Genomic DNA, 23,368 nt, shown 5'->3' on the forward strand with positions numbered 1-23,368 from the left:
AAAATGTGAGCAAATGTCAATTTGGTTTGACTTTTGTGAACTAAAATTTAATACAATCTCAATTGTGCGCGCTTACTAAGTTTTAATATTTTGCCGAAATAAACGATAATATTACGGAGGTTGGTTTTTATTTATTTTTTATTATTATAATGTTGCTTGCTCGAGGGCAAGCCTCTCGGTAAACTATTATTCTCTCGACAGGACTGGAACACTTTCCTCCTCGATATGTAATCTATATACAGGCTGATTCACGTAGCCCGTTCATTAGAAACTTTCTGATTTCCCCAAATCATATTAATATGAAAATTGGTAGTTGACTATAATGGACTACTCCAAGTTCAAATGAAATATTTTCAAAATGGTGGCACTTCCGGAAATACCGAAAATCGACGCCATCTTTACTTTTTTAAATGGAAAGGCCTCATTTTGACTTCACATTTCGATTCTACGTTAAATTTTGAGTTTAGAACGTCTTTTCGTCAACACTTATTTGTCATCGTTTTTGACCTATGTCATCTTTTTTGCAATAAAGCGATACTGCAGGGCTTCATTGACAAATTTATAACTCTTGAACCATCGGAAATAAATAATTGATTTTTTTTAGTTGAATTCCTAAAGGCCTGGCCGATCTTTTCCGCCATTAGTGAAATTTTTTTATCTATCATACGCCTACTGAAATTTTTCAAAATTGCTAATCAAAAAATGTTAAAAACTTCATTTTTTTAAATGGCAACCACCATTTGTGACACTAGATATAAATGTAAAATTTAATTCTAAGCCTACTTTTATTAACATTGTGTATGCCTATTCCGAGCCGTTTTGGCGTAATTTCGATTTTTTGTGTAAAATATTCTTTTTTTTAATCAAACAATTGTTTTATTTGAATTTTTATTCAACAATCACATGCAATAAACAGTAGATAACAACGAAATAATAAAAAATAAGCAATTTAACAAAAAAAATATGTTCAATTAAATCATTTACATTAAAATATTTTTTTGTTAATTTGCTTGTTTTTTATTGTTTTGTTGTTATCTAATATTGATTGCAATGCTATTTTTGAATAAAAATTCAAATAAAACAATTGCTTATAAAAAAGAATATTTTATTAAAAAATTGAAATTACGCCTAAACGGCTGCAAATGCGCATACATAATGTTAATAGAAGTGGCCTTAAAATTTAATTTTACATTTATATCTAGTATCAGAAATGGTAGTTACCATTTAAAAAAATGAAGTTTTCGACATTTTTTTTATTATCAATTTTAAAAAATTGCAGTAGGCGTATGAAACATAAAAAAAAACGTTGTTGATAGCGCAAAAAAGCGGACAAATCTTTGGCAAGTCAGTAAAGTAAAAATAAATTATTCATTTCTGATAGTTCAGGAATTACAAATTTTTTAATGAAGCCCTGCAACCTCACTTTTTTGCAAAAAAGATGACATAGGTCAAAAACGATGACAGATAAGTATTGACCAAAAGACGTATTAAACTCAAAAGTTAACGTAGAATCGAAATGTGAAGTCAAAATGGGGCCTTTCTGTTTAAAAAAACAAAGATGGCATCGATTTCCGGTATTTCCGGAAGTGCCGCCATTTTGAAAATATTTCATTTGAACTTGGAATAGTCGATTATACTCAACTACCAATTTTCATATTAATATGATTTTGGGAAATCTAAAAGTTTCTAATGAAGGGGCTACGTGAATCAGCCTGTATATAAAACAAAGTCGGGTTAGTTACGCTATTTATAACTCAAGAACGGTTGGACAGATTTTTATGATCTTTATATTGTTGGATTTGTCTCCGCCCCGATTAGCAGAATAACTATTAAAACATCGAATAACTAACGAAAAAAAAAAAAATATGAAGAAAATTCATTTTGAAAGGTTATGTCATCTGTCACAATCTGTCATTGTGCGCGCATCGACAATTTGAACTTAATTGAGATTTAACGTCAGCTGAGTTTTAACACCAAGTGTGATCAATGGTGTTCAACAACACCTACTTTTGCATTGTACAGGGTGCGACAACATAACTTCCTTTTTTGAAATGCGGGCTATTCAGACTGTAGGGGTAGTAATGGGACGGGAGTGGTTTCATTCGGAAGCAGTGGTTTTCAAGATTTGTTCCCTATTCCTGTCAGCTGCCATCATGCATTGGAAGAGTGGAAAGCCTGCGTTTGCCGTCGAGGTCTACTTTTCAAACTGATTTTCTGTGATCGCAACCCTTCCGAAATTGCTTCAATGTTGGGTCGTGTCCCGAACCAGAAATCAATTGTTACATGGGTCACTACGTTCAGACCATGATTTCAGATAAACCGGGAGTGCGACAAGACGAAGAACTGGAGTCTCACCTCAATAAGGGGCAATTTGTAGTGGAGAGCCCGCTCGCCGGATTTGTCCCCTGGCAATTTTGTTTGTTTTTTTTAATCTCGCGTTTATATCAACCATCAAAGGACTCTACAAAGCCAACATCCGTGCAGGAACATACCCGCTGCTATGTTATGGGCATGGCTAACGCTAGAAATGGGCTTATTCACTTATTCAGTGTATCGCACCTGTATTTAACTAATTATGCATTTAAGTACTTACGTCAACTGTCTGTAATTATTTAAATGCTACCCCAAGTAATGCTACGTCGCGGGGGAAGCTGTTTTAGGGCTGAACATTTATTGCTGTGCGGCATACCTAACCTCGAAACTATCAAACAAAAACAAGTGAAGAGTGCATCCAAACCATCAAACCAACAAACCAGTGGAACAAAATCTTCATCTACAAAATGTTTTCAACAAACACGCATATGCTTAGTAATTCTCTTTCCAATTTTTGATTTAATTTTCCATATTTTCTTCCCGTCAGATGTTGACTGCATCCCAACCAAACTCATTAAAATATTCAATCCGTTTATGGTAATTGTTAATTCCGGATTATTTTTATACAGTGAATTTTTTTATCATTGAACCATAGAGATTTTCATGGTATAAAGTATAAACTTTATTTCGCGTCAATGGTGTTTCTATTGCTAATTTCAAAATTATTTTTCGGACATGAAATAAAGTTTACACCATGTCAATCCCTATGGTTCATTGATAAAAAATTCACTACATAGTTAGTTACAATTCGGGACACAGCAATTTGCTCTACTACTCATTATACTATCACTTCTTGCAAATGAATTTACTGAAAAAACTTAATTTTTCAGTACTCATCAATGAATTGTCGTAAATTCATGGGAGTTAATCACATTTGCACATCACGTGACGTGAATACCAATAATCTCCGTCAGAGGGCGTAGTGCTTAGCATTAAATTTAAATATTGGGTGATTCAAAATGATTGTGGCCAAGTATGGCAACTATGTACGAAAATTTATGTGGCAACTGTGTGGGTAGGGTAGAGTTTGGTAGAGTTGACATTTCCTTGACAGTTCATAGTCGCGCAATTTTGTAAGTTGTCGAATCAATGTGTAATGGAATTGAAAAAATCAATGCACGCTCATGAAATGTCATACAAATGTCAACTCTACCCCATTCACACAGTTGCCACATAAATTTTCGTACATAGTTGCCATACTTGGCCACAATCATTTTGAATCACCCAGTATGTGTAAGCATTAAATTTGTGTATGCATTAAATCATTAAATTTCAATTAATTTTTTTTATTCATTTTATCTTAATAAAAAAACTTCATTCAATTCAGCTAATAAGTTAACACAACATTTATTGATTCTGAGGCGGTACGAAGTTCGCCGGGTCAGCTAGTATACTATAAACTAACGTCTGTAATAATTAAATTCGCATTGTTTGCCATAACATTTATAATCCGAAACTTGTTTCACCGTTTAAACGTGTGTTTATTCATTTAGGTATAAAATAGTATAATTTTCAACGATATTGCACTACAAAATAACAAAATATAGAATGAATTAAAACTAAAATATCTTAAGGTATTTCGTTAATAAATAACTGTGACTGGTCAAGTCCAACATGAGTCTGTGTTAATATAGTTATTTATGTATTAAGGGCATAATTAGGAGATTATGGCACGAGGGAATGTTTATGCCCGTGGTATATACAACGTTTTATTCTATAGTGTGAACATAAAGTTTGGAACAAAATTCATAGTAGCGTTATGTGATGTTTTTTGGAAAATTGCTCGGACAAGTCGATTTTATTTTGAAAAATGCCATCCTGTGACGTACAACTTGTTTAAATGACGTCATTGGTTTTTGCTCAATGATGTCATCACCAATTTTTTTAAATGGCAACCTCCACTTTTTGATAGACCTTCCTACTACCTAAACGATGAATGAAAAAAATTGGTACCTTACATACCAATTTTTTTTGAGAAAATGGCAAATTTTATTTTAAAAAATTAATTTAATTTTTTATGTAAAAATTTTAATTGACCTCAAACAAATACAAACAACCATCTAAGGTTAACAATAAAGTTTAACGCAAATGTTGAAATGATTCCCTGCCAACCATTTGGCACTTACCGACACTTTGTACACTGCGCTCAATAATGTCAGGGCTTTTCGTTCCATTTTAGAGCGAATTCGCTGCAGTAAATCTTCTAAATTGTTTGGTCGATTAAAATAAACCTTCCGTTTTAAATAAACCCATAAAAAGGAAAAATACATTAAAAATTAAATTAAATTTTTGAAATAAAAATTGCCATTTTCTCAAAAAAATTGTTATGTAAGGTACCAATTTTTTTCATTCATCATTTAGGTAGTAGGAAGGTCTATCAGAAAGAGATGAAAAAAGTGGAGGTTGCCATTCAAAAAATTGGTGATGACGTCATTGGTTTTTACGCAATGACGTCATCACCATTATTGACTAAAATAGAATGAACATCATTTATTTCAAAAAAATAATGATGAACCTATTGTTGAGAATAATCTTTGTAAAAAATGAAATTAATCATTGTTTTGATGCACTTCATCAATAACGATTAAACCGAACATTCCTTTTTCGTGACTTAAATACCAATAAAATTCAATTATTAATAAACGGAATATCGCATTCCCGCCATTTTTATTACTTTCAGAATTTTAATAACAACACTTAAGTCTTAAGATTACGAGTATACGCCGCATTTTAGAGAACGGAATCGTTTTTAAAACAAGAACACCATTAGTACAGTTAAAGCGAACTCAGCTTATAAGAACATCTTACTTGAGTCGTACTTTTTTCGTGTAGACGAGTTCGCCCTGCTAGGTGGAGCAAGATCGTAAATTACACCACTTCACAAAACACTTTATCAAGCCAAGTCAGGATAAAGACGGAAAGCTTTCCTGGATATCTCTCTTCACTAGACAGCACTCTGATAGTAGGTGTTAAATTAAAATGCAGATGTCTGTAGGTATGTTAAACTCTTCCATCAAAGGTTATTCTGAAAAAATACCTACGCATTAGAAGCCTAGCAGCATTTCTTTCAGAAATTTTCTACAGACACGTGTACAATGGCCGGCAATAAAAACTAGCCATCACTTTTCTGTCCCGTCAAAATCCAAATGTGTAATTAATGCTTTAATAACACTGACATTTAAATGATGGCTAACTTTTTTTGTCGCCCACTGTACATACCTACTACATAAATGCATTTTTATAAGTAATTTTTAAAGTTATTAGTAACGTTACGATACGCCGTTTTTACTACAGCAAATTTAATAACTTATCTTAAAAAGAAGAATTTCTACATTCCAAAATTGTCATTGGGAAAATTGTTCATATTTCAGGGGCCTAATTCTTCTCTAAAGGATAATCCTGAGTGTGAATTTTTTCGACCTGTTAATTTAGCTCTCATTCCACGTCTTATGCTCCACCGGGACAATGTTGGTCGTGACTTGATTATTTATTCAGGTACGCGAAAACGTTGGAGAGCTATAACATTAGAGCTTAATTAACTAACTTCATGTGCTTCGAACACTACCTGTACAAGACGAATCAAATATTCTGATTTACAAAAATTTTCAACTTCTCTCCTTCGACTAGGGAAAAAAGAAAGCAAATTTCAGATTTTGTGTTTTGAATTTTTTACATGTAGTGTACTTAATTGTTCGTTGTTTGTGTACAAACGTGACTGCGGGGAACAATATATTCGATTGCACTTTCCGGACGACGACGGTTATTCCGGTAACCGGATCGTCCGGATGTCACCCTCACACGTAAGCTCCAGCGAAGTCCGGTTTTCGCGTCGCCTCACGCCGCATATTGGATCAGTTAGTCGAGTGGAAGTTTCTTGTGCGCCCGCAGGGACAGACGAAAAACGCATTTCTTTCAATTTCAACAGTGTATAAGCTTTTTGTATCGAGCTTTGGAGAAAATCACGTACACGCTGTTATTTACATAAATCAACAGATATGCCCGAAATGCTTGCTACACATTCGATGATTCGATGAAGTACTCGTAATCAGTGGCGGCTCGTCAGGGGTGGCAGTGCCCACCCAAAACCAAATGACATATATTTTTTTTAATTTATGAATTTTAATTTTTAAATTTACCAATTATTTAATTGATGATTTGTTATTACAAAGTAAATGTTTTTATAGGTACATCAAAACATTTCCAAGGCGAATTTTTGTCAGGGTAGACATGTCTTCCCTGAGAGGTGTTCGTTGAAATATGAAAGCTCTACGCGTATTATGGCTAACCGTGCGAAACTGCGAAAGAAAGAGACCGAAGTAGAAACGTTTGTTTAAGCTTGAGTAATTAAGGCAAGACATGTCTGCCCTGAGTGAAAAGCATTCATTTGTACATACATTTTATTTAATTTCTCCCAACCTGTTCAATTGATTTATTCCAAATTTTGTGTAATAATATTTAGGGCTAAGATACATTGAAATAACTAGTAATTGTGAGAAATTATTCACTTAATTTTAAATAAAAAAAATATTAAAATAATTTTTCTTTGACCAAGATTTAATTTTTGCAAAACGCTGGCGTTATTCCTAAAAATATAAAAAAAAATTATAAAAGAAAGTTGAATATCAGAGAAAAATCTTCAAAAACCTCCGCGACAGCATATGTCTAAAATAAACCATAAAGCTATTAAAACGATAATAAATAAATTCATTCGTATAATACTCGTACTCTCGTAGCAGGCCAGACATGTCTTCCCTGTAACTTCGTCAAGAATCGGTACCTAATCGGTAACGTCCGCACAACTTAGTCGTTGGCAAGATCGTTGGTTTTCGTGTGGTAATTCGTCAATTCGTCACGAAGAATTTGCGAGAATTAGTAAGAAATAACGGTGATTTGGTTAATTATTTAATGACAAACGCGTTTAATTATCGTACGATGACAAAGTTTTTATTAAACAATTAGACAGGCGAACCCCTTCATTAAATTCATTCTAATCGTAAATTTAATTCATCGTGTCATTGGCTGACGGGTAGTGAAATCAAAAGTATTTTTTTTTGCTGGCCCTGTCTTTTGTTCAACAATTCCAAATTAAAAAGCCCATCGTGTACGACAGGAGTCGATAATTTGAAGACGGTCGAAAAACACGGGAAATCTAAAGACCATACGTATGCGGCCTTAAAATTAAAATTATTTGGAAAGCAAAACATAGAAAATTCTTTGGAAAAGTAATCGGGAAATTAAGACGTCTCATCGATAGGACAATTTTTTTGGATACCCAAGAATTGAGCTTTTCGAGGTCACAATAAAAAAGAAGACTCGTCAAATCGCGGTAATTATAGGGAACTCGCGGAATTCTTGTCTTCTTATGATTCAACACAATAGATCAATTTCGACTAAATAATCTCAGTCAAATTTCGATAGAAAAAGAATTAATAAAATCATTGCGTAAAACGCATACATTTTTTGACCAGGTAATCGATTATTTCGCCGATCGATTTAATTTATAAAAAAATGTAACATCATTTTTTGTTCATATTTATTTTAGTTTAGTTAATAAGAATGTTATATTTTGTTTTTTATTTTATTTAGAATTTATTTTATGTACTTTATTGAGAATTTATTTTTTGTTTTATGTTTATGGAAAATTTGTTATTTTTGTTGACTCTATATTAACACTCTCATCACTTCCATAATAACAAATAACACTTCCTATTCCTAATTCCTTTCCCGGCAAGAGATTTTCTGAACCTTCCCGTAGGTTCTTGCTGGACACTGCAATTAGCAGTGACTAACACAGAAATTCCTTTCCAGCAATTACAACAAACATAATAAAAAATGTAATAATAACATTAAAATGTCTGCCCACCCAGCCAAAAATGTTACGAGCCGCCACTGCTCGTAATGAAATCAAGTTTGTTGGTCAAGCAGTCAAAGAAACAGAGTCTTTAAATAGCTATTTACGTATCAAGTACGCAAAATAGAGTTTTAGAGGACGAATCGTGATTAAGGACAAGGCGACGGAGTATAGGTACTATTTTTTATTATAACTGAATCGTAATCTCTGTTTTTGACAATAAAATGCGTGTCAAACCGGCCTTTTAAAGCACTAAAGCTTTAAAGTCGCTTAGGTAACAACAAATTCACAACGAAACAACAACAATTGACCATTTCTATATCAACGATTAATGAAACAGATTACTTCGGAAAAGGTAGGTATTTCAATTTACTTTTCTTGTTATAATTTTCAGATTGTATTACAGGTATAAAAAATAGCGTATGATACACGTGTATAAGGGCCTTTAAACTCACTTATTTATTTTTCGTTTCCTACATTGCATTAAAATTACAATCTTCAAATTTGCAGTTTTCAAATTCTAAGGCACTGCAGTGGCGGCTTGTCAGGGGAGGCAAGTGAGGCAGTGCCTCCCCAAAAAAAAAAACACCAAAAAAATTTCCTTAAACATAATTTATTATATTAAATTATTTACTTGATTCGTTTTCGTACGTATATTTCACGAACTTGATGTTGTAAACACTGCAACGTTTAAAACAATTTTTAATTTCTGATGAAGGTACGTATAAACGCGTCCAATTGTATCGTTCTACATTGCATGTAAACACTGCAAACGTGGCCGGAGGCAGACCGTGTCTTTACCTCCCCCAGCTGACCAAGATCCATAGAATTTATCCACACGAGATTGACCTTGAAATTTGCAAATAGCAAGCGTTAAATGCAGGGCAAGGGAAGTATACCTCCGGCATCAAACGCGCCTGCGTCAGAACCGAGCACCGTGGCTGCGTGGATATCAAATTCGGGAGGTTCGGGGTTCAAATCCCTGGCCAGACTGTAGGTGAATATTTTCAGAGGTTTTCCTCGTCTAGTCGTGTAGAATACTTGTTCACCAGGTACGCTTTTAATTTATTGAATAATTATCAAGACAAATTATTTATAAAAGAATTGGGGAGACCACGTCCCGACCTTCCAAATTTGCAAACCGTTGCAGGTAGGTCAAAATGGCGTTTTAATGCTTCGTGAGATAATACTCGTATTTGTAAGTGGCTCACAAGAAGTAATGTACGTAATAAATTGTATTCCTGGCAGTGTATACTTTTTAATCAGCGATCAGAAAATTCAGTATGGTGCAAATTAGGATACAGTGATTTAAAAAATGTATTCCCTTCAAGTGAAAAGCATGGAAAAGTCTAAAGATTAAAGAACACATTAATCCAAGTGTGCCAGTTTCAGTTACTTGGCAAATTAGATGATGCGATAAAAATTCACATTGAGTTTCATAATCTTTACGTTAAATATAATCGCGATATAATTAAAAGATTAATTATTGATTGTACAATTTTTTAATCTTGTCAAAACTTGCCTCCCCCATTTACGAATTCACGAGCCGCCACTGGGCACTAGTAATTTCTACTTCCCTTGTTATTGGTACTTGAAGTTCCTATTAATAAAGTCTACAAGGCTGTCTAAATTATCCGATGTACTTTCTGTAAATTTCCAGTTAAAATATTCCCAAAATGGTGAATGATCGCGAATTGTAATTTTTAGTATCCTGAACTTTAACTAAAACAACAGAGCCCAAAATTTCGATATCTCTCAATGTCAAATTGGTGAAATCATTGCATCACAAGCGCCGGTCAGACATAACCTACAATAATAATAATTTATAATAATTCTTCCTCTAGGGAACTCAGAAATTTTACCTTTGTAGTTAGATACATCATGAGCATTATGTAGGTAGCATACACTTTGCGGGACTTTGGTGAGCTAGATCCTAGGTACACACTGTTTGCCTCGATCTGCATTAATTCTGCGCTACGCATTTCGTTTTCAATTGTATCGGACATTCGGACATACAGTTAATTTCAAAATTATAGAGTACACCTGAAAATCAAGAAGTCGATTTATTACAGTTTTTTCCACATGTAAAGATGTCTTTTTGAAATTTTAATGTCATAGGTTAGGTAAGTTTGGCAACATAAAACGCGGGTGATATTTTAGAACACCATAATATTGTCTGTTTTATCTTCTGCACGGTGTTCCTCGCGATGTTATAATACTGGGCTCTCCTCCGCATCGACCACGACCACCCTTCTGCTAATTTGGAAAGATGAGTACTTTCGCGTTTTCGGTTACATTAGGCATTTTGATTGTCAAAATTGACATTGATCATTGACAAAAAATGTAAGTGCATTTCACAGTGTAGAAAATTAGGTGTTCAATCGCGGCCAAAAGTGAATGTTTTTCTTTAATAGTTTGATTTTTACCTTAAATCATATAGGCGTCCTAAAGTGTTACAGTTTGATACTAGCGTTAAAAAATTATTGAAAGTATTTTTTTTTAAATCCCATGACATCTCACTCCGATTCAGACAGCTATAACGAGTGTTTTTTAAATGTACTTTACGGGTAACGGATCACCGATAAGCTGTTTAAATCTTACGCTTTTATACGAGCGGTGCGTTCTCAATCGACTCTCTAACGCCAACTTCGACGCCAAATTAAAAAAAAAAACACCCTTTAGTCTGTCTCAATTCTAAATTTCCACCAAAACTGCATTCTACGTTAGAAATACAACCGGCAACACTGTTTGGTGAAAAATGCGTCATCTTATATTTGTGAGGTTATCATTCTCTGTGTCCGTTTTTACTACTCAAAATTTTATAATAAAGGAAAAGAACGTGCTAACCTTTTTATCTCTTCGAAACATTTTACTAGAGCATTTTTCATTTTAGCGTCAAGTAAATTACGTTGTTTTCGAATCATTTTTATAAAATAATTATATTGCTAACTTTAGTTATAACAATCCCCAGTTTAGAAATATTTTTCTCCACGACCGTTAGTGAATGTAATACTAATAATTCCGAAATCATTTTTAAAAATAGAAAGTAAAAATTCTCACTCTTGGGATTGGAATATTTATTCTGAAACACTTGCTTTTTATGTGTTTTGCATGTATTTTCATTCCATAACAAGTAACTGAATGAATATTCCATAATTATGCTCAACCAAATACATAGATTGTCATGGATTTCAAAACTGTCAGTGTCAGATATCAATGCGATGTCCTAATTGTTTTGTGACAAGTTTTATTCGGAATCGTATTGTAATATGTACATTCCTAACCTTATACGAAGGCGGAAAGTTAATCATTGCTTTTTATCTTTACTTCCCTCTCTTGGTCAGTAATAGGCCTCTTTTCGCCCTATTATAAGGTTTTTCCAGTGGCGTACTTACTGAAAGTCGAAAAACAGTAGAAATGAAACTGCATCAAATTAATTGTTTGTTTGCTAAAAATGTAATGATTCCGAATAAAATAGTATACAAACCTCAGTGGGAATGTGTTTCATTCCTGTCTCGAGCATTAGTTCACCTCGGCTACGCCTTGGTAAACTATCTTAGCTCTCTACAGGAATGAAACACTTCCACCTCGGTATGTAATCTACTATTATTCGGAATCGTATTGTAATATGCGCATTCCTAACCTTATATGAGGGCGGAAAGTTAACCATTCCTTTTTATCTTTACTTCCCTCTCTTGGTCTGTAATAAGCCACTTTCCGCCCTGTTATAAGGTTTTTCGAGTGGCGTACTTAGTGGAAGTCGAAAAACGTGGAAATGAAACTGCATCAATGTCACTTCATTTTTTGAGAAATATTTGTCTAAGAGCAGAAGCACAGGTCGATAAGAATGTATATCCCTTTATTACATCCGTTTACATAAACATTTCAAAGTGCCCTTAATTATGTTTGAAGCGTTTTTTGACTGTTTTTTTTTCTTCACATAGCAAGATAGCCGTTCAACGTTAAAAAGTAAACTTTAGACTTTAGTGATATTATTGAACCTTCAAGTACTAATAATATTGCAACAAGAGAACTAGGAATTACTGGTGCCTTGTTATAAGTTTGAAAATTGTCAATTTACTGTAACTGCAGTAAAAGAAAATAAATTAGTTCATGTCAATTTTTTTTTTGTTGTCCGCTGATCACCTGATTCAAATCCATGTGATTTTTTCTTGTGGGGAAACATTAAACAATTAGTGTACGCTACCCCGATTAACACTATTGAAGAACTAACCGCTCATGTTACGCAAGTGACTGAAAATATTCGGGCGAATCCCATAGCATCATAATGCTAGTTCGGACACAAGGGAACAAGTCTGTATTGACAACGCAGGGAGGCATTTTGAAAATTTATTATATCTCCAATAATAATAATAATCAAAGAGGTAAATTTATGTATTACATACTAACCTAGCCCAACTACTAACAAGTCGTGCTTTTTTTATGTTAGTTTTTACGGAAGAAAATGTACCCGTTTTTATGTTTATTTGAATGACTTTTTTAGTTCTTTATTATGAATGAACGTCTAAATCGTAATACCACAGGCGTGAACGATTAATTTTTAATTTTAACTCTACAACGGCACATTTTCAGAAAAAATGGTAAATAAAAATGTTGATTCTTTTGACAAGTTCTCTTTGTAGTTAAAGTTTCTACATGAACTTCCATAACACCCTGTATATCATTCAGAGTAGAAGGTCTTTTTGTGCTTCGCCCAGTTGTCGACCTAGACTTCGTATCGGTCTTCAATGTCTGGGCTCTCGAGAAAGACTGTTTTTGAATTTTTGAAAGCAAACGAAGAAATATAAGCCTTGGAAAACGGGGAAAAAGACGACGAAAACAGGCAATGAATAACAGAAACGATATTTGACACTTACCAGAGGCTTGGCGGTCATGTTTGTTGTAGTCTGGTGCTAGATCTTATCGTCGAAAGGTGGCAAACTATTTTTTCCGATTCTACGATACCACAATCATTTTGAAGTACTTTGTAATTTGCGTTCACAATAATCTCATAATAAAGCCCAAACGGGTGTCGAAAGAGCTTTCTTTCTTGTGTTATGTATCGCTACGGAACTTTTTAATAATATCTTCTAATATATAAAATTCTCGTGTCACAGTTTTAGTTATCATACTCCTCCGAAACGGCTTGACCGATTTTGATGAAATTTTATATGTATGTTCAGTAGGTCTGAGAATAGGTTGTTATCTATTTTTTATGCCCCTAAGTGATAAGGGTGGCCTCCCCAAAAAAAATTTTTTTATTTTTTGGACAAAATTGTTTCTTTTTATATTTTTATGATGTGGCATTAAAAAATACATACAACCCTAAATTTTCACCCTTTTACCATCAACCCCTATTTTTTAATAGCGATATTAGTAATTCAATAATTTTAAACCCCGGTCGATAACTTGATCGTTCAGTTAATTCAGTGATTTCATATAACCTCAAAAGTACTCGACATGTGTCACGAGCTCACACCAATGATTTTTATTGTGTTACACATTGTTGGATTTGTCTCCGCCCCGATTAGCAGAATAACTATTAAAACATCGAATAACTAACGAAAAAAAAATTATCAAGAAAATTCATTTTGTAAGGTTATGTCATCTGTCATTGTGCGCGCATTGACAATTTGAACTTTGATTTGAACTTAATTGAGATTTAACGTCAGCTGAGTTTTGACACCAAGTGTGATCTCAATGGTGATCAACACGTATTACTGTTACCTATTTTTGCATTGTACAGGGTGCGACAACATAACTTCCTTTTTTGAAATGCGCGCCATTCAGACCGTAATGGAGCGGGAGTGGTCTCATTCGGAAGCCGTGGTCCCGTGGTTTTAAAGATTTGTTCCCTATCTCTGTCAGCTGCCATCATGCGTTGTCAGGAGGGAGCACTATTTGAAAAAAGCGGAAATGCCGCGTAAATGCGCACTGCCATAAAGGGGTACTAAATGCAGAGCGCACCATGTGGAAAGATCCCAGCAGAGGGCCAGCAGTGTCACTAACGCTTGCGCGAGTTTGTGAAGAGTCATAAAGTGGTACCAGAGAGTGGCCGACTGATACCGCATCTAAAGCATTTACGGTATAGGAGGGCTATAGGGAATGCTCCCTCCTGTTAATACTACCTCCATGGTTGGAAGAGTGGAGATGGAGACCCTGCGTTTGCCGTCGAGGTCTACTTTTCAAACCGATATTCTGTGATCGCAACCCTTCCGAAATCGCTTCAATGTTGGGTCGTGTCCCGAACCAGAAATCAATTGTTACATGGGTCACTACGTTCAGACAAACCGGAAGTGCGACAAGACGAAGAACTGGAGTTTCACTTCAATAAGGGGCAATTTGTAGTAGAGAACTCGCTCGCCAGATTTGGCCCCTTGAGACTTTGTTTATGGGTTTTTTTGAAATCTCGCGTTTATATCAACCATCTAAGGACCCTACAAGACCTGAAGGCCAAAATCCGTGCAGAAATTGCACATCACGTGACGTGAATACGAATGAATAATCTCCGTCGGAGGGCGTAGTGCTTAGCATTAAATTAAGGTACAGTTGGTTGCAAAAAAAAAACGGGAACTGTCAGAATAAAATTGACAAATTTTTACAATTTTCTCATAGTGTGTGAAACCTTCTTACGAGAGATAGGTTAGAATTAGAGCCAAAATTCAGACATTTTTAGAAATTATTTGATAGGTATTGTCGAGTAGACAATTAATTGACAAATGGACAAAACAAATTTACATTAAATAATTAAATAAAAAAATTTCGTTTCCCGTTTTTTTTTTTGCAACCAACTGTATTAAATTTGTTTGTGTATGCATTAAATCATTAAATTTCAATTCATTTTAATTATTCATTTTATCTTAATAAAAAAACTTAATTTAATTCACCTAATAAGTTAACACAACATTTATTGATTCTGAGGCGGTACGAAGTTCGCCGGGTCAGCTAGTAATAATATGTAATATCATCAGATCTACTAAAATTTCATTGAAATTAGTTGAGCTTGAAATAAATGAAACCTCTACAGAAAGAGGATTTTTTATTCATTTTTGGATTGAATTGACTTAATGAATGATGGCAGATTTACACTAACTCATGTGTGCACTTCCCTTTTGTAAGAAGAAGCAGTACTTTATGCATACCTGTGCATGTTGCATAAATAACTAACTACCTTTGTTTATTTTTACTAAAAAATAATATTTACAAATGCATTTAATTTTACAAAGACTGAGGGCCGGTTTCACCAACGTGAGTTAAATTTAACTACAGATTAAAATATACGAAAACATTGTTATAACAATAGGTTACTAAAGTAACGAAGCATTTTAACCTACAGTTAACTTTAACTGGCGTTAGTGAAACCGGCCCTAACAGTAATATACAACAAAATAATATTTTTTAAGTTAAAAAGTAAACTTTAAAGATTAATCATTACGGAGGAAAATGATAGGAATGAGTGTTTTTAAGCTAATGCAGTTCCTATTAAGACAGTATTCCGTAACAACTCATGGATACTCGTATGTGTACGAAGTGTATGCAATTATTTACGTCACTTTTGAAAAGGAGAAGTTTTTTTACACAAAATATAGGAAAGTTTTTGTACTTTTTAAGTTCGATTAGCCAGGCTCCCCAGTTTACTCTCCTGTAAGAATGCAAATTTCTTATGTCTGCATAAATTTTCTTTATCCCTAGGCTAGAGAGGGTAATTTCTTCATTTATGTTGGAAAAACAACTTTAATAGCCTTGTGCCATCTAGTTTAATGTAAAGCGTTCATTTTTTACATGACATTATTATTTACTGCTGTTGGAAATTTTGTTATGGAAATTTTTATCCCACGCGTGTTTCCGCTTCAAGTGACGGGTCACTATTGTAAAAATACAAATGTCCTCAAGAGTATCGCATAATGTGACGCCTTCCCCAGAAGCAAATGCATTCAACCATGTTCCAAACGTGTCCGATTTACAGATATTATCGCTGCGCTCCCACCCAACTGTGCAAACGTCCTTCAACCCTTTGTCTTCCGGTAACGTGTCAACCCGACCCTGCAATGTTCCATCGCCCACGAAAAGCTCCGACGGAAATTCACCATTATCGCGGTCAAGAAGCTGCCTACGCAATTAACGATTACGTCATGAGGACGACGGCGGTCAAGAGAACGGACACCCGTCCCGTAGATTCGGAAGGAGACGTTAATTCCAGACTGAACGATCTGGAAAATCTTCTGACTAAATTCGAAGACGAAGATGACGTTGAAGGGGAACAGCTCGAGATATCTGGAGTCAGCGATATATCTAAAATTTTAAAACCCAAGGTAACGTTTCCGGCGTCTCGTCTTTAACAATTTAACCAGTTCAATTATTATTTTAATTAATAATTTTTTTGCCGTAAAAGTTTGTCGAAGCTGACACTATCTGATTTATGACCGTTAATTACACGAATTAACCGTACATTAAAGAAATTTTTTGTTCTAAAATTTATTTTATGCCGACAAAGTACGCATAAAAATACAAAGGTTTGTCGTTTGGAAATGATACAATGTAAAACATTTAAATTTTAGTTTTGGTATCAAGCCTCGGTCGAAATAAAATCCCAAGTGAAAAATATTTCAGATTCTACTACAACATTTGGAATTTAATACAAATAAGCTTGCACGTACCAGACTTTAATTTATTTGATTCAGGTCCCGGCTTCGGTCAAGGCTAAACAAGATAAGATTTTAAAATTAAGGGCGGTGAAAACGAACGTAACGGAAACTGTCGCAACCACCGAGAACGTTAACAAATTGGAAGTGAAGGAGGCGCCAGAAGAACCCTTAGAGATACTCCTTCAAAGACTGAACAAGGAGAATGTTAAACGGAAAGATGAGAAACATGACGACACGAATGAAAATAAAGAAGGGCTTCAAACGAAACCAGAAATTGGCAGCAGACATCAGAGACAGTCGGTTTACTTGGAACAGAAACCACCACTTGACGACAACTCGGCTCTAGAACTACACAAGTCCAAAAGTTACATTGTCAGTTTAATAGACAAAGCTTTAAGCAAAGAACTGGGTACGGTTCCGGGAGATAAGTGTTCAAGAAAAGAGGTGAGATTATTTGATTACGTAAGAATTAGATAAAACTGATTTTTTTCAGTTTTTGAGTATGAACCCCAAAAAAGCTATAGATTTGGTTAATCGGCACATCTCCCCAAAGATCTACGACAGAACCATGAGTCTTGACCTGACCACACCAGCGAGTACCTCAAAGAAAGACGAACAACAGTGTGTTTGCAAAAACGGTAAACTCATCATAATAAATTACAAATAATGAGGTTACGGTTGAATGTTGAGAATCGTGAAATAATTTATAGCGTGCAGGGTATTTTTAAATTGTTGGCCTTATTAATTTAAATGGGCTGTACTTGCCTGTTCACGTGAATTATTTTACTATTTTAACACGCAATGTTCCATCGATCTCTGAAATTGTCACCCCCTAATTTACATTTAATTCCACACATCTCACACATGATTTTAATAATGAGACAAACTTGTTTCGTGTAATTAAATTATAAATCCGAAATGTGAACATTTTTCTATCAATGAATCGTTTATTAATGGATTTAAGTTTACTACTCAAAAAATTAAAGTAGTCACTTTTTTGAACTTCTATTTTTTTATATTTAAAGTAATTTTAATCAAACTTGGAATATCTATTAAACCGTCATGTATTCAAATAATTACAAAATTACAAAAACTTAGAGCCGCAAATGTTCGAACAATACAAAAACTAAAACGAAAAAAAAAACACTTTAGAATAAATGTTTAAGCAGACTTTGGGCCATTTTAGTTTTAAGCAATAACAGATCAGTCTGACAGTTCACCAACATTTAAAACAACGTATTCCTGAGGAATAACAAACTTTCTTGTGGTTTTGTTTTTGGTGTCTGGAAGTGTTACTACAATTATGCCTTCAGTGGTGTCAATATCTGTCAATTTTAACTTATAAAGTTCGTCGCACCGACAAGTGCCCGTAATTCCTGTTATAAGTACGACCTATAACGAATGGAAATACTCCATACAATCATGGAGTAAAGTTGTTGCTCATTACATAGAGGTCGTGCAAAAAATACTTTTTCTACTTTGCTGACACCTAAAACAGTTTCACAAAGATCAATTTTATAGGTAGCATCGTTTCTAGTGATTATTGAATATGGGGTTTGTATTGATAATAAATTTCAATGTTAAATGCGATGTCATTTGAACCTGAATCCATGTTTTGGATCAAAATAAACTATTAAGGGGGTAGATTAGTATTGGGACTCTAGTCACTAGAAAATTATTTTATATTAAAAAAAATTAAATTAATGAAGCCGAGTAGAAAAAATAGCATGTTACACTCGTTTCAAAAGACATGTTGTCGAACCCGTTCCTTTAGAGCACTCACTGCGTTCGTCGTGCTCTAAACCCTCTCGTTCGATAATAGATTGTCTTGTGCAACTCATATAACAATATACTATTTCACTCGTGGATATGTCTATTATTCATTTGGATGATTACAGCACTCGCCTACTGTTCGAGCTGCAAAGTTCAACCTCGTGAGTAATAGTCATCGTTACTTTCTCATTGAATAATACTATTTGACTACCTAAATCAACAGATAGTGTTTTTTTTTTTTTTAGCACAGATTATTTATAAACTACTAACGGTCAGCAGTAACAAATGTCATTACTAAGAATATTAGTTTCTTAATACTTATCTTCGTGAATTTCGGATTTATAGATATTCGCTGCCCAATGCGCATGTTGACCACTTTCTTGTTATAGGTGTGGAACACGCATAACTCCAACTAAGTTTTTGTCGGCAGGCCAAAGTTAGATCATTAATACAATTTTAAAAAAACTCCTCGAACTAATTCAATTTTCTTCTTATGCTTTCATTGATACCATGTGACGTATTATGTACAGGGTGATTCAAGTTTTACCGCCCGAGCGAAAACACATACTTCTAATCGATTTGAAATTCTCAAAAAATTCAGGAATGATTGTGTAACGCTGTAGAACATTCTGTAAAAATTTCAAATTTTTTAATAAAACCAGTAAATACATATTTCGTTTTCATTCAATAACCGCTAGATTAATTTACATAATTTTTCACTGAGAGTCCTTTCAAACATTTGGTAAAAATTTGATTTCATTGAAATCATGAAAGCATCACCGGTTTTTGAAATAAATGGAATTCGATATTAAAGTGCAAAATTTGGCTATGATTTATTATTAAATTGAGCGGTCACTTAAACGGTCTAAAGAATTACTGGAAAAGTTCTCAACAGATGTTTCCCAACAATGAAGTATTTATTTATGACACTGCAATTGTAAATCTTGATCATTTTTCGCTGTTAATATTAAAATTAGAATAATTTAAAACCGAATCATTTTCTTTTGATGCGAATTTCATAAATATGTTCTTTGAATTAATTGTGAATTATGAGCGTGCACGGAAATAGCTATTTGTGTATTAAGAGCGCAAAGTGATACATGGTGCGATTCTGTTTTAAAATTTACCAATATGGCTATTGTATCTATGCAAAATCAATGTTGTTCAATAACAATATTGCTAAATTTTTAAACAGAATCGCACTAATTGTCGATCGAAATCGACAATGTACTATCGGAGGACATAAAAAACTGGGACAAACATCAAATTTGTATAAAGTCAAAAATCAGAAATATACATCGTGTAAATTTGACTTTTTATAAATCAGGTTATAAAAATTATGACATACTAATGACATATTGTCAGAAACATCAAGTTAAGGTTCAGTTCTTAAATGACAATTTTTATTTTGAGTGACAATTCAAAAGTCTGATACACAATGAGCAAATTTTGGATGTCCCAGCTTTTAATGTCCACCGATAGTACATTTACGCTCGCAACACACAAGATTTTTTCTACAATCGCAACTATGGCTACTACATATTCTTTTATTTGGACCAAATCAATGTAATAGAGATATTTTCATATTTGGTGGCGGAAACAAAAGACTGAGAAATGTCAGAAAATTGTATTGTCAGTGTCAAATTTCTCATAAACGCCGTAAAAAGGAATGTCTAGGTAAATTTAAATTTTCGCTAAATAGATTGAAAAAATAAATTCTAAGGAAACCAATTTTTGTCAGTGGTTCAAAAGGAAAAGTTATTCTCATATAATCAAACGTATTACAAATTATTTCTCTAGTTCGACGATGAATAACTTTCTTATTGCCAATTTGCTGCATTTCTGTCGAAATCACGAACGTCTTTGAGAAATCTGACACTGACAATACATATTTGTGACATTTCTCAGTCTTTTGTTTCCGCCATCAAATATGAAAATATCTCTACCTTCTTAAAATCAGAAACTAATTATTCACAATATTGACATTAAAAATTACGGTTTTTGAAAAGTACTCTATGCTCTAGAAGTGTGCATTCTGGTTCTTTTGCTGCACTTACAATTTCGGGAGGTGTACACGAAAACGCTTCCTCAACAGTGACAGTCCTCGGAAAACGTAAACTTTGCGTTGTCAAATGCAAGCGCGAAGACCTACTTTCTACATCGATTGTAGAAAAAAATTTTTTTTTGGTAAAAATCAATTTTTTAAATTTTATGGCCATGAATGAAGTGATATGGGAAAATTGACTGCACACATTTGAAGCCTTATACAGGATGTCCCCAAAGAAAAACAAGTCGGTAGCTCCCTTATTTATCGGGGGATTTTAATTATCTATACACCAAATTAAATGGTTGTTAATACGATACAAAACGGCTTAATAAATTTACATATAGCTCCAAGAGCTTCAAGACTAAACTGTCAAAATATTTTTTTTTCAAATTTTTTTAGTAATTCTGATGCACGATACACTTACAACGGTATGACAAGTAGCTGTGCGAGAACTGGCCAGCACTGCGCATGACATCATGTGCGAGGCACTTATAAAGGAGCTTATGGCTGGTATCATTGTATTTCATGAAAATTGGTAGTAAAAATAAGATTAATAGACTTTTATACATATTAAATATATTGTTATATTACATATATTATTATATCACTATAAAAAAATTATGATATTATGTATGTACTATTATAAATACACTGACCGGCACAAAAAACGACTCACCTCGCGACTCACTTTGAATTTGTTATTGTTGTTATTTGTCTTTGAATTTTTTTTTGGTATCATGTTGTATTGGTAGGTGCTATTTAAATTATTCTTTGCCAAAGAATATCCGACAAACAAAACATTAAACATAGGAAATAAGATTTTAATGAAAAATGATGTTATTTTTTAGAAAAAAAAATGTACGTTATAAAAAATTGTCAAAATTTTAACAGTATTTTGAATTAGTATCTCGTATTGTCAAATTAAAAATTTTAACAGGTAAAACAACCGACAAAAACACAACATGGAAGTAGCGCAAACTTTTCAATAATTTATTTAAACAAAACAATTCGGTTGCCATGGTGACCATAGCACTCCCCATCATTGAAAATATCCCAATTTAACTATGTATTATAAAAAAAAAATAAGCACAAATAATTACCTAAATTTTATTAAAAGTAAATTATTACTTTTTGAATTATTCCAATTTTAACAGAGAAAAATTACCGCGATTTACTACGAATACAGTTAGGAACTTTTCTAGTAATTCTTAAGTCCATAAAGGGTATATATATATTACTACATAAAAGGTACCATAAACAGTCCATATCAATCTCTTTTGTGGATCGCCCAATTTAATAATAAATCATGGCAGAATTCTGCACTTTAACATCAAATTCCATTTATTTCAAAAACCGGTAATGTTTTCATGATCTTAATGACACTAAATTTTTCCTACATGTTTGAAAGGACTCTCAGTGAAAAATTGTGTAAATTAATGTATTTACCTAGCTGTTATTGAATTAAACCGAAATATTTACCTGTTTCAGTAAAAAATTTGAAATTTTTACAAAATGTTCTACAGCGATACATAATCATTCCTGAATTTTTTGAGAATTTTAAATCAATTAGAAGTAGGTGTTTTCCATCAATGCAATAACCAGTTAAAAGAACTCATGGGCTCTTGCCTCGCATATGACGTCAGACAGGACGTTCGGATGCGCGCTGGCATACCGTTGTAAGTGTATCGTGATTCTGATGGGATTTTAATTCTGAAAACAAACAATGTATCACAATCGTAATTTTTACTATTTTTTTAATAGGGTTAATCGTGCGGGCGGTAAAACTTGAATCACCCCTGTACAGTTGAAACAAATTCTGCAGACTATTGAAAAATTTTGTACTTTCATTTTAGTTGACTAATACCTACTTGTATTCTTGCATCTAGCTTTCGTTGATTTGTCTTCTATATAAATACCAAATTGTCTAGGTAAATTACAAATTACTTTGTGAAAAAGTACAATTACAAGTATCTTAACTACTGTCAGGGTGTGAAACAAAAGTTAAATGTTGGTTGGTGAAAGTGTAATTCTACACCGAAACTAAGTTTGTGTACTTTACCGAACCGAGGAACCAACTTCATTTAAAATAGTTGTTGAGCCGCAATTATGCAGGTTAGTTGTGTACCGGTTGTAAAATTTCAAGTTTTAAGACATTAGCGAATTATAAATACTTTCAAAGGATTTTGAGAAAAGCGTAGGATCTGCACTTTAAGGTAAATTGTCTAAGAATCACAGTTTTTACAACAAACTGTGGAATAAATGCTCGATGGCAACATTAGATGCATTACATACAGCGTGATGTGATCATAAGGTTTAGAACAAAATTCGTAGTAGGGATATATGATGTTTTTAAGAAAATCGCTCGGATAGATCGATTTTATTTCGAAAAATGCCATCCTGTGACGTTCAGTTTGTTTACATAATGTCATTAGTTTTAGCACAATGACGTCATCACCAATTTTTTAAATGACAACCATCAGTTTTTTCTCCTCGTTCTAATAGACCTTCTGCCTTCTGCCTAAAGGATAAATGAATTTAATTTAATTTTTAATGTAAAAATTTTAATTGACCTCATACAAAAACAAACAAAAATCTAAGGTTAATTATAAATGTATTGCAAAAGTTCAACGTTTAAAATTCAGTAAAAATTTTGGATAAAACGGAAAACTACTAAAAAAT

The 23,368-nt window shown here is 33.5% G+C and overlaps 1 protein-coding gene across 4 annotated transcripts in view; it reads left to right on the forward strand.

The window, feature by feature from the left end:
* The window catches only part of LOC138125997 (uncharacterized), a 64,364-nt gene that overhangs the window by 37,192 nt on the left and 3,804 nt on the right, over window positions 1-23,368 (forward strand). For all 4 annotated transcript variants that reach the window (XM_069041629.1, XM_069041631.1, XM_069041632.1 and 1 more), the window contains 3 exons: window positions 16,191-16,536; window positions 16,906-17,313; window positions 17,363-17,507. In XM_069041629.1, the coding sequence (XP_068897730.1) occupies window positions 16,191-16,536; window positions 16,906-17,313; window positions 17,363-17,507 (899 nt within the window). The remainder of the gene's footprint in view (window positions 1-16,190; window positions 16,537-16,905; window positions 17,314-17,362; window positions 17,508-23,368) is intronic.

The sequence above is a fragment of the Tenebrio molitor genome, chromosome 3, assembly GCF_963966145.1.
Source record: "Tenebrio molitor chromosome 3, icTenMoli1.1, whole genome shotgun sequence".
In the NCBI taxonomy this organism is placed as follows: Eukaryota; Metazoa; Arthropoda; class Insecta; order Coleoptera; family Tenebrionidae; genus Tenebrio; species Tenebrio molitor.